Below are 11,490 nucleotides of genomic sequence, written 5' to 3'. Positions count from 1 at the left end.
ATCCGAAAAGACCTAGAACCTCGTTGCTGGGAGACAAGTCCCGCCCTGCAGGCGGCACCGGAAGTGGCAGGCTGGGATCAGCCTTTAAGATGGCGTCTCCTCAGGGGGGCCAGATTGCGATCGCGATGAGGCTTCGGAACCAGCTCCAGTCAGTGTACAAGATGGACCCGCTACGGAACGAGGTGCAAGGGCGGCAGGGTTACTGCTGTGGTCGGCCAGCGGTGCGAACTGGGGCGGGCTAAAGGACGGGCGGTGGCTGGCCGGGCGCCCAGTGCGCCTGCGCAGAGACAGAGTACCCAGTGCGCCTGCGTGATTGCGATCGGGTTGCCAAACTCCGCTTAGGACGCCTGCGCATTGTGTCGCCGACGTTGTGTAGTCTCCCCTGGGAAAGGAGGGTCAGGCGAGTCCACGTGAGGGAAGCCCCCGCTGTGCGCGGAGCCCTCTGCTGGGCGGAGGGGGAGTGCCAGCCCCCTGGAGCTCATCCCCGGCTGATGGCGCAGGACACGGGGCTTGGCTGTGGAGTGTGATGAAGGAGGCGACCCCCAGAGTGGGAAGGCGCACGGGTTGGGGGCTGAGGGTGGATGGTTGGTGACGGAGGGTGTATATTCAGGAGGAAGTTCGAGTGAAGATCAAAGACTTGAATGAACACATTGTTTGCTGCCTATGCGCCGGCTACTTCGTGGATGCCACCACCATCACAGAGTGTCTTCATACTTGTGAGTGCCTTGGAGACTGCCTAGTTCTTCCAGTCCCTAGTCTTCACCAAGCCGACTGCCAGCTTCTGTGCGGCCTGCCCCACGAATCCAGGCACCCCACCCAGCCCATGAATCCAGTTTCCAGAGGGCCTGAGAATCTACTTTTCTTTTCCTGCAGTCTGCAAGAGTTGTATTGTGAAGTACCTCCAAACTAGCAAGTACTGCCCCATGTGCAACATTAAGATCCACGAGACACAGCCACTGCTCAACCTCAAACTGGACCGGGTCATGCAGGACATCGTGTACAAGCTGGTGCCTGGCTTGCAAGACAGTGAGTGACCAACCTGACTTTGAGGGGCTTCTTGAGGACTAATTGCTGTGTGGCAGCTTGAGGTGACAGGGGCTTTGGTAGGAATCATGTAGGCAGAAGGCCAAAGATGAGGGAAGGACAAAGAGTGAGGAGGGGCTAATACTTTATTCTCATATTTCACCTTCTAGGTGAAGAGAAACGGATTCGGGAATTCTACCAGTCCCGAGGTTTGGACCGGGTCACCCAGCCCAGTGGGGAAGGTATGTCCTTGGCCGCGGGAGAGTAAAGCCCCCAGAGCATTCTTCTTGCCCAGTTTTGCTCTCTGGGGAAAGAGGAGTATGGAATGTGTGCCACCAGCCACCTCACTACCCTATCTTTCTCAGAGCCAGCACTGAGCAACCTTGGCCTCCCCTTCAGCAGCTTTGACCACTCTAAAGCCCACTACTATCGCTATGATGAGCAGCTGAACCTGTGCCTGGAGCGGCTGAGGTAGGAGAAGGTCAGGGGTTGCAGAAGGTGACAGTGCCAATGACCCAGAGCCAGGGAGGGTATGGGGGAGAGGCCAAGCAGTGAGTGAGTACCTATCCCCTTGAAGAGAGTATATCATGGCTCTGGGTGGGGGAGAGGAGGAAAGATAGGGTTCCCTAACCTATGTCTATTTCCCCCCAGTTCTGGCAAAGACAAGAATAAAAGCGTCCTGCAGGTGAGAAGGGCTGAGGGGAGGGCCTCTCTAAGGAGACTCACCTCCCATGGCCCTTCCCTCACACACCTTGCCCTCTTCCCTCCCCTCCCTGCTCCCAGAACAAGTATGTCCGATGTTCTGTTAGAGCTGAGGTACGCCATCTCCGGAGGGTCCTGTGTCACCGCTTGATGCTAAACCCTCAGCATGTGAGTAGTCTCACAGTTGGTTTCTTGGAGGGGAGAAGGGGCTAAGAAAGGAGGGACAAAGTCTAGGGTGGACCAGGGTAGTTTTTGACCTGCCAGAAAGTTCCTAAAATTATACCCCCATCTCCCTCCTAGGTGCAGCTCCTTTTTGACAATGAAGTTCTCCCTGATCACATGACAATGAAGCAGATATGGCTCTCCCGCTGGTTCGGCAAGGTAAGCCAGGCCACCCTCCCTGGCTTCACCCCCCTTCAGACTCCCCCCAACCAACCCACAGTCCGCAGGGGAAGGGTGGGCTGAGGGGCCCTTTGGATAATATAATAATACTCCCCACTGACTACTACTTCCTCATTCTCTCCTTAGCCATCCCCTTTGCTTTTACAATACAGTGTGAAAGAGAAGAGGAGGTAGGGGCCAAGCCCCCACCCCATCCCACTCCCCTTCCCTCCCCAGATATTTATGTGAAATGAACTGCAGCTTTATTTTTTGAAATAAAAACTTTTAAAAAGCACCTCTCTTCCTTATTCTTCCTGCCTCACACTCATGCTGTGTCCTGCCTTCTTCAAAAATCCTGAGTTTCATTGTGAAGAAGGACCTGTGCTCTATGGCCATGGGTCCTCAATGTCTTGCCAAAGGAGAAGGGTAGAGGATCCCTATATGTGTGAAACCAGGCCTCCCACACCACTCTTTTTGGTGATGGGAAGCCTTCCTCGAGGGGAGCTCTCAGCTGTCCTTGTATGCTGCAGCATACAGTGTGGGTGCGGGCCTCTTAGGAGATGTCCTAATTCAGCGGTGGTGAGAAGGCTGGAGTTGGACAGTGGCTGCTGCAGGATTGAACAAGTGAGATATTTTAAAGAAAAATCCAAAGAATTGTGTTATAGTTTTATAACTTGGGGGATGGGGACAAAAAGGAGGGAGAAGTCTAAAAAACAAATGGGGTGGGGCCACAGGGATTGTCAAAAGTGGATGCTTGGCTGTCCATACAGAATTCAACAAGTACTTGGGGACCAAGACTAGAAGTCAGGATGGGGAATAAGTAGCTGAGGAGGAGAGGGAGCTGATGTGGAGGACAGCAAGGGCAACTTCAAGGAACAAGAGGGAAGCTGCAAGGCACCAGCTTCATTAATTGAGCAAACATTCCTTGTCTGTATGCCATGCCAGGGTCCTTGTTCTATGGTCCTCTCAGTGGGGTAGCTAGAAACTTGCCCAACTGCGACAGGAACAGACAGAGGCCAAAGCAGAGTTCCGGCCTGCTGCCAAATCTGGGACAAACTGTATGGAGGCGCAGCATATGTAGCCAGAACCCGAGTTAAAACCTAGGTCCCACCCTGGCTGGTCTGACTTCACAGCTTCTAGGGGATTGGTTGTGCGAAGCTGTTGAGGGCAGAAGGCGCTAGCCATCAAAGATGGAGGTAGGGTGGCAGAGGATGGGGCGAGAGGGTAGGGAGTGAGTACAGCAAAGGTGGCCTCAACTGGGTAAGAAAACTCCAGACTTGTGGGAAAGGCCTGAGCTCGCATTGGACGCTCTGGGGTGCCACAGTCGGACTGGCTTTCCGGGAGACCTCCGCCTCTCCGCGCGGATGAAGAGGCTGCAGACGCCGAGGAAGAGCTCGAGTGCGTGGGGCACTGATGGGGACCCGGGTGGGCACACCGCGGACGGCATGGGTACACTTCTTTCCTGACATGGTCTCCAAGATTACCAAAGCTTCCAAACGTTTCCAGGGAATGCCTCTCCCCCACTAGCCCCCTCCTCGACCTCCTCCAGGAACACCCCAGCTCAGGGCTCCCCACTCCTCTTCCTCCGAATTGAAGCTCTGTGGGCTTTGCAGTCCGGGCAAGTACGTGGCGGCCAGGGCTGTTCTCCAGGAGTTTCTGCGCAAAAACGAGTTTCCTAGGAGTGACAGGGGAGTGGCATGGGCTCAAGGGAGAGTAGAAACGCTCCCGGGGGCTTTGCAGGGGCCGAGCAGCTGCGGGAGTTGGGGAGCAGTCCGACTTGGTCTCCCTGGAAGGCCCTCCCGTTGGGGCTGGGCGGCAGCTCGGCGTCGAAAAAGCCAGGTCTGAAGATTAATGGGCCCGAGGCCGGAGACCCTGAGAACCAAGTCACGGGACTTGAGGCCCTTGGTGACTCACGCCTTGAGGCCAAGCAGCGCGGAAGGCGCTCTGGCCGGATCTGGGGTGGGGCCCGGCCGAGCCTTGGTCTAGTCTGTCAGCAGCGGCAGCTGCACTGCGTCTCCCAAGGTGGCTGAAGCTGGCCAGCTGCGGACTCCGCGCCGCTCGTCCCGGGCCTATGGGTCCATTCCCCACTCCCACCCGGACCCCAGGGTCACTCGGGTCTCCGTCTGTGCCAGGGAGGGAGAATCACGCCCAGGGTCCTCTCTGGCTTCGAGCAACTGAGAACGCGCCTGGACGCGGCGCGGCGCTCCGGAGTCAAAGGAGAGGCGGCGGCAGGACCACCCCAGGGCGCTGTCTGCACCCCCGGACGCTCTCGGCCGTGCTGCACTTTCGGGACAAGGCGTCCGTTCTCCCCTCGGGGGCCAAACCTTGCCTCTGCCCACCTTCCTCAACCCCGCCATTTCCAGGACTCACACGCAAAGGCGACAGCACCAGGATTTGCTCCAGCCTTTGGCACAGAGGAGGACGGGTCCCTCTCTCAGCCTGGCCAATCATTCCCAGGGCTTGATGGGAAAAAGGACTTCCCTAGAAGTGATTATTGCGGAGTTGGGGGGAGAAAAGTGTCGGGGAGGGCGTCCGAGTTTCCCACCGCTGGCTGCTTCCCCACCCGCACACCCGGGAGGGTGGCGGTGGGCGCGCAGAGATCTTTGCAAAACAACGTCCAGGGCGCAAAACAACTCACAGGCCTGCCGCGCCCCAAGTCATGAAACTAAAATATAAGGATCGGTTCACTCCGCAGTAGCTCTTTTTGAAAGAGAAAACAATCCCAGAAGTGTGCGGGACGGACGGACGCCCCTTCTCACGCTCCTCTGCCTGGACTTTCCTCCCTGAACTCCCACTTCCCTCTCACTCCCGTTCACGGATGTTCCCTAAGGGTGGGGAGGAGGAGGGCAAGCTCTTCTCTGAGATTGTCCTTGTCCACCTCCCCAAGGGGTTATTCTGAGGGGTTACTCCAACCGTCCTACACATTCACAGAATTCAGTGGAATGTCCGGGCCAGGCAATCAGAGACTAAAGGTCGTTTATTGAGCAGGACTCCGTGCCACCAGTGGGGAACTGGGTTGAGCAGGGGCGGCCCGGGGTGGAGGAACCCGCCGATGGGGTATGCAAGATAAGGTGGGGGTAGGGCTGGGGGATGAGAATGGGAAATCTGAAAGGGGAGGTGTGAGAAAGCATCCTTAAGTGGGAATGGGGTGCCTTCCCAAGAGACCGAATTTGGAATGTGGGGATCTCTACAAGGGGAGGGAGTGCAGGGCCCTGAAATGTCTGAAGGGACAATAAAAGGAATCTGAGAAGGTGGGAAACACAAGAGATTGCCTGAGGATGACGGGGAAGGAAAACCGTCCGCCCCGCGGGGCCAGTGGTGAAGGCTGGCCTCCCTGCATCTCTTGAAAAGGATCTTGAACAGGGAGGGTTCCACCCGTGGGCGGGAAGAGGCGAGCACCCGGGATTTTCTGCGCTTCCAAGCTGGGGTTGGGGGTAGCCTATAGGACAGCCGAGTAAGTGTCCCCTCCCCAACCTAGAACAAGGTTTAATCTCTTAATCTTCCTCATTAATCACTCACCCTCCTCCTACCCCTCTCTGTGGATCCGGTTTCTCCCCAGCTCGAGTTCCAGTACTGGGAAAAGTCCCCTTCTGTGGCCCCACGATCCCCTGGACTAGGCCGCTATGATGACCTTAGAGGGGCCTCTGCTGTCCTGGGCCTCCTCCCTTTGCTAGTCTCCACTTCCATCTCCTCCCCCAAACTCATGTTTGGGAGCTGTCCAATCCCGGTACCTGAGCCCAGCTGCAGAGGGGAGAACCAGGCGGGAGAGATGGAAGGGGCTGCAAGGCACAGGCCCATAAGGAGCTCCGCACTCCTCACAGACACACGCAAGTAATTGAGAGCAGAGGTAGAGACAGACACAAAAGCCACATAGAGGATGTATGAGTGAAGATTGCAGCGTCTGCTTGGTGACATGCCTGGGATGCAGTGGGGCACTTCCTGCTGCCTCCAGAGAGCTGCTTTATTGCACATTAAGTGAAACCACTGGGATGGTTTCCAGGGCTGAGGCCTGTAGCCTGAAGATCTCTCCAGGACCTCCTCTGCCCCTCACCATTAACAACCATTTAACAAGGTCCTGAGGCAGCTCAGCTTTCCACCATGGCCTGGCTCTGCTCTTTGATCCAGCAGTGGCCTATCAGGCTTTAAGTGTGTTGCTCAGCTTTCCAGGAGGGCATTGTGTGAATGTTGCGGGTGGGGGAGGGGGGTTGTTGGAGTGAGCCCTTTACCAAGAAGACCCTATGAAGGTGCCTTCCCATCTTTGTCAAAGAGTCTTTGGCCCAGGTGCCTTGGATCTCCTAAGCCCTGTTTAGGGAACCCCAATTGCATGCTGCAGTTGCCCCAGGGAATAGACAGGTGGACACTGCACAGATGGTGGGAGACGCAGCAGTCTACAAGGAAAGTGACATAATGGACAGTCCAGGAGGGACTGGCCTGGTTCTTCGTGGCACTGTTTTAAAAAGCTAGAAGCACATCAGTTTCTAACTTCCCTGGGCAGCAAAGCTGCAAGCTCCTCAGGAGTGGCAGGGCTTCCCTGCCTCTGGGCTGTCAATCATCCAACTGTTTGGGGTGGAATGTAGGAACAAAACCCATACCTTGCTGGGTCTCCACTGCTGAGGCACCGCTGTCCCTGAGCTGCCTTCTTCCTACAAAGGAGGGCTGCAGGTGCTTACCCAGGTATGAGCCCAGAACCAGTATAAGTGTGGCAGATAAAACCCAGATTAAAGAGGAATGAATACACCAGGCCTCACAGTTAGCACCTGGGTTGTCAGGATGCCTGTCCCAAAATCCAGTTGGGTTCGTAAAGTCTGCCCTTCAAGTCTCTCTTCTATGGGGAGTGACCCCTCTCTGGCCAGGGCACCTTGCTCCCCTTGGCAGTTTCTGAGCCTCCGCAGGCTGGGGAAACCATACATACCTGAACTATGGGAGCTTAAGAAGAAGAAGACAAAGACAGACAAAATCGACTGATTTTGCCAGTCCTCACTGACAAAGACCCCTCCTGGGCAGTTGCACCAGTTTGGAGTTCCCTGGGTCTTCTCTCCTGCGGCCCGGGTCTCCTGGCAGCTTCTCTGTGTGTTCTGACCTCGTCAGGTGGGGCAGCCTAGAATCCGTTCACCTGTGCTTGCTTCTTCGTGGCATCCCCACTACTCCCAGTTGCAGTCGCTCTGCCAGGCCAGGTCCTCTCAAGTGTTGCGCCCCCGACCCACGCAGCACTAATCACTTCCAGCCGCCAGGACCTTTTAAACAACGTTTCTCAGGGGTGGGGTGGGGAAGAGGGAGCCAGGTTAGGAGACTGAGGTCCTAGCTGGGATCAGATATCCCAGCACAGTCAGCCCTGATAGCCTTCCTTAGAACTTTGCAAATCCCCAGCCGCTGGGGCCAGAGAAGGCAATTTTATCGTCTACGAGTTTATGAGCCAGAGCGGCTGCTAGGCGGGGAGTCGGCGGCATACAGCGTCTGGAGGTATGGCCCGGCCTGACTGTGCACAGTGCAGCACCCCGCAGCGCGGAGCAGCCCCGCGGCCCTGCTCTGAAGGGTAGTTTGGTCGGCTTCTGCTCTCCGCGCCTGCCCCAGCCTGCAGAATTACCCTCCCCGGACATCTAGGAGCTCCAAACCCACCAGGGCCCAGGGTGGAGAGGTGGGGACGCAGAAGGAGGGGCACACGGGACTCGGGCCCAGAGCCGGGGGCGGGTCCGAGGCTAGGGGCCCGGATCGGGAGCCAAGCGCTGGGGCCCAGGCGGCTGCGGAGCCGAGCGCAGCGGGCAGCGGGACCGCCCCAGCCCGGCCGACCATGAACTCGGGACGCGAGCCCCGAACACCCCGGACACTCTTAAGCATCGCAGACATCCTAGCCCCGGGCATGGTCCCCCGAGCACCCTCTGCGCCGCAGCTTCCAGAGTCGGGTCCGGGTCCAACGTCGCCGCTGTGCGCGCTGGAGGAGCTGACTAGTAAAACTTTCCGCGGACTTGACGCGCGCGCTCCGCAGCCCTCTGAAGGTATAGAGCCGGCAAGGTCGCGGACTCTGACTTGGCCTTTTCCCCACCTCTCTCCTCCTGGTTCCCCGTCTCAAACCTTTGTCCCACCCCAGGCCACCCACCCTAATCCGTCCCCTGTCCTCAGCCCACATGCCAGGACTCGCACCTGCGACTTCTCACCTCTCTTCCGTTAGTCCCAAGTTTCCGCGGCGGCTCCGGAAGGCCGCCAGTACCGCAGGGAAAGGGCAGACTGTCGCCAACTGAGCTACCAGTTGCTCTGTTCCCTGTAGGCAGGGCAGTCGCGATAGAGAAAGGCAGGAGAGAAAGAGACAAAAGGCTTGAGCCGCAGGCGGTAAACGACTGAGCCTGCAAGGGAGGCACAGAAAGCGCTGGAAAGAGGGTCGAGTCTCTCCGGGTGACCAAGCTCCGCTCCTAGGCACTCTCTTCTCCAGAGGAGTCAAGGAGCAGAAAGTCCTTGGCGCAGCACTGGGCGCGGGACTGCGCACTCTGCCTTTCCTCGCTCTCTGTACCTCATTATCTTCCCTTTTGGGCTCGAGGAGCGGGCTCTGGTGTCACTAAGGAACTGTAAGCCGAATGCCCGACCCGATCCATGGAAGGGCATGATCTAAGTCCTGTTAACACCGCCACGCTGGGTCGGCTGCCCTGACTCTTACTCGCCTCTGGTGTCACCCTCAACCTATAGCCTGCTCAGCCTGAGGCTCCTAAAAGCCTCAAAGGCTCCACCCCAGAAGGTTTGACCCTGCACCCGGTCCCCTCTGAATCATCCCTCCCTTCCTTCACTTCCTTGCCCCTACAATACGCCCTCAGCCTGCTGCCTTTCGTATCCTTGTGGCCAGCCCGCTTTGCGCCCCCTATCCCCACCTGGGCCTGACTCCCGGTAAGGGATCACAGTTCGGGTCCCCATCCGCCTTCCTGGCTCTCCCTCTACTTTCCCCACCGCCACCGGCCCAACCCCACCCCCAATTTTTCTTTCCAGGCCGCAGCCTGATTCCCGGAGGCTGGAAACTGACCCCCTCCCTATCCCCGCAGGGCGGGCAGCCGCGAACGCGCTGGGCCCTGGCCCTGCCGGCCGCAAACGGCGCAAGTCACGCACGGCGTTCACCGCGCAACAGGTGCTGGAGCTGGAGCGGCGCTTCGTCTTCCAGAAGTACCTGGCGCCGTCCGAGCGAGACGGGCTAGCTACGCGACTAGGCCTGGCCAACGCGCAAGTGGTCACTTGGTTCCAGAACCGACGAGCCAAGCTCAAGCGCGACGTGGAGGAGATGCGCGCCGACGTCGCCTCGCTACGTGCGCTGTCCCCCGAAGTCCTGTGCAGCTTAGCACTGCCCGACGGCGCTCCAGATCCCAGCCTCCGCCTCGGACCCGCCGGCCCTGACTCCCGGCCCCACCAGTCAGACGAGGAGATACAGGTGGACGATTGAAGACAAAGCCGCCGCCAACCCTGGGCTCTGGGGTCCGGGACTCCTCACCTCGTGCTCTGCCTCCTGCCCGAGTTCCAGGGTGGAGGAAGGAGGTCCACTTGGGCCTCTTCCGGCCCACAGTCCAGACGCTCACCTTTCCCGGTTTTTTTTTTTTTTTTGTAAGTTTGTTTTGTTGTTTGAGACAGGGCCTCGCTCTGTCGCCCAGGCTGGAGTGCCGTGGAGCGATCACCACTCACTGCAGCCTCGACCTCCTTGGCTCAAGCAATCCTCCTGCTTCAATCTCCTGACTAGCTGGGATTACAGACGTGCAGCCCCACCTCAGGCTAATTTTAAAAACTTTTTTTTAGAGAGGAGGTCCCGCTATGTTGTCCAGGCTACCTTTCCCAATATTTTAGAATAAAGTCGAGACTCTGCCGCACCATGCCTCTATTCAGACTCCCGTCATGAGCAAAGAACAGTAAAATCTGTAAAGTGCTATGGAGTCTGCACTTGGCACTGTGCCAGGACTTTCAATGCAATGTTTCCTTTAGCCCTTATAGCAACCCTTAAGGTAGGTAATAATTACGCCATTTTTACAAAGTAAGAACCCTAAGGTCAAGTTTTGGACCCAGCATCCAGCAAGCCATCAGGGCTGATGCTTACCAGTCTACCAAGGGGAAGTCACCGGGCCTAAGTGAAAGACAGTGGGGTCTTGGCCCACCTACTCTGTGCCTGGGAGACCTTGATTCTAATCCCTAGGTTGGCCCCAGGGTGATGACATTGCTTCCCTACCCATAGGTCATTTGTTAATGGGTGCCTGACCCTTTCCCCATCCTGCCAAAAGAACCCTCCGCTGGGACACAGGCAAAGAGATGGGTGCCCAGAGAGGCCACACCCCTACTTGGAAGCCCTCTGCCAGGCCCCTGGGCTGGAAATGTTCCCACTACGATGGTGCCAGCAGCCAGAGGGTAGAAAGGCCTGGCCCGCTGGGGTGAAGCTTGGAGTAGTGGCCTTGCCTGGTAGGGATTCCAGCCTAACTCAGCCAGTGGACATTTCTGACATTCATTTATTCCACTGGTGATAATCACCCTCCTGCAGTATGAGGGGAGAGGAGGGGGAACGCTCAGTAGTTGCAAGCCTTCCCCTCCCCAGTGGTCCCAGACCAAGCTCAGGTGTCTTTCCTGCTTCCCTTCTCTCCTGTCAGTCCTCCAGCTCTCTTCAGACTTTCTCCTGCCTCTGCCTAAGTGTGACAACCCCACTTTCAAGGAAGCTCCATGGGTTCAAGGGGGGTCAGCTAGGGCCTTAGTTGCAGGTGGAGGGCCCAAGAGAGGATATGCCTTGGGGAGTGAACAAGGCTGGAAGGTAGAAGGGAACCTGGCATTTTCAGACAATTAACTACCATTTATTAAGCAGTTCCAAGTGCTTTGCAGGTATTAATCCTTAAAATAACCCAACAGGACAGAGAATTTTCTTCCCATTTTAAGGATAAGGAGACTGAATCACAGAACCCTGAGGAAACTTGGCCACGTGACAGTTTGCAAGTGGTAGCACAGGGACTGAGTTGTTTGCTTGTCTGATTCAGGAGCCCATGCTCTTGGTCTCTATAAAGGTGACTGATTCTAAAGGAAAGAAGCAAAGGATTTACAGAGAGAGGGGAGGAGAAAGGGCCACAGGTAGGAACTTAGGCATTGTACTTTAGAGCATGGTCCCTGGAGGTTTTAGAGAGAGACATGAGACCATTGTTTAGGGTAGGCCAATCTGGCTGTGGGCGCAGGGTGGATCAGAGACTGATAGAGACCTGAGGAAGGGAGTATATCTCTGGCCACTGCAGAAGGTAACAACAGAGAACTCAGGGCCAGACTTGAGGTGGGGCTGGGAGGTGGTCACAGAAGAGGAATCTGCGATTGCCCCAGGGATTAAGGATTACATGAGTCAATGACAACCTAGCAAATGTCGGCAACTGGAAGAAAAATGGCAACATGGAAACAGAC

General features: G+C 56.9%; 3 protein-coding genes across 4 annotated transcripts; 2 read left to right on the top strand and 1 right to left on the bottom strand.

Annotated features, from left to right (window-relative positions):
* Positions 1–2,401, top strand: PCGF1 (polycomb group ring finger 1). The gene is made up of 9 exons (XM_003908848.5): positions 1–182; positions 611–716; positions 874–1,026; positions 1,194–1,265; positions 1,389–1,494; positions 1,675–1,708; positions 1,807–1,893; positions 2,026–2,106; positions 2,254–2,401. Exons 1-9 carry the CDS (start codon positions 90–92, stop codon positions 2,299–2,301), a joined length of 780 nt encoding a protein of 259 aa, XP_003908897.1. The 5' UTR covers positions 1–89; the 3' UTR covers positions 2,302–2,401.
* Positions 2,385–4,463, bottom strand: LOC110741018. Its single transcript, XM_031655502.1, has 2 exons — positions 4,253–4,463; positions 2,385–3,947 (listed from the first exon to the last, which is right to left on the bottom strand). The coding sequence occupies exons 1-2, from the start codon at positions 4,461–4,463 to the stop codon at positions 3,085–3,087; spliced, it is 1,074 nt and encodes a 357-aa protein (XP_031511362.1). The 3' UTR covers positions 2,385–3,084.
* Positions 4,464–4,569: 106 nt separating this feature from the next.
* Positions 4,570–9,938, top strand: LBX2 (ladybird homeobox 2). Of its 2 annotated transcripts, none has more exons than XM_031655294.1 (2): positions 4,570–4,762; positions 9,129–9,938. In XM_031655294.1, exons 1-2 carry the CDS (start codon positions 4,570–4,572, stop codon positions 9,518–9,520), a joined length of 585 nt encoding a protein of 194 aa, XP_031511154.1. In that variant the 3' UTR covers positions 9,521–9,938. The 2 variants fall into 2 exon arrangements, with proteins under 2 accessions (XP_031511154.1, XP_003908900.2); XM_003908851.4 differs by lacking the exon at positions 4,570–4,762 and adding an exon at positions 7,725–8,099.
* The last annotated feature ends 1,552 nt before the right edge of the window (positions 9,939–11,490 follow it).

The sequence above is a fragment of the Papio anubis genome, chromosome 14 (assembly GCF_008728515.1).
Source record: "Papio anubis isolate 15944 chromosome 14, Panubis1.0, whole genome shotgun sequence".
In the NCBI taxonomy this organism is placed as follows: domain Eukaryota; kingdom Metazoa; phylum Chordata; class Mammalia; order Primates; family Cercopithecidae; genus Papio; species Papio anubis.
This window is presented reverse-complemented; position numbering and strand designations above follow the sequence as displayed.

Coding starts and splice junctions, on each gene's coding strand:
- PCGF1 (XM_003908848.5), top strand. CDS start 90: ATGGCGTCTCCTCAGGGGGGCCAGATTGCGATCGCGATGAGGCTTCGG. Junction 183..610: donor TGGACCCGCTACGGAACGAG/GTGCAAGGGCGG, acceptor GTGTATATTCAG/GAGGAAGTTCGAGTGAAGAT. Junction 1,027..1,193: donor GGTGCCTGGCTTGCAAGACA/GTGAGTGACCAA, acceptor TTCACCTTCTAG/GTGAAGAGAAACGGATTCGG.
- LOC110741018 (XM_031655502.1), bottom strand. CDS start 4,463: ATGGCGGGGTTGAGGAAGGTGGGCAGAGGCAAGGTTTGGCCCCCGAGG. Junction 3,948..4,252: donor AGCCAGAGAGGACCCTGGGC/GTGATTCTCCCT, acceptor ATTAATCTTCAG/ACCTGGCTTTTTCGACGCCG.
- LBX2 (XM_003908851.4), top strand. CDS start 7,895: ATGAACTCGGGACGCGAGCCCCGAACACCCCGGACACTCTTAAGCATC. Junction 8,100..9,128: donor CGCTCCGCAGCCCTCTGAAG/GTATAGAGCCGG, acceptor CTATCCCCGCAG/GGCGGGCAGCCGCGAACGCG.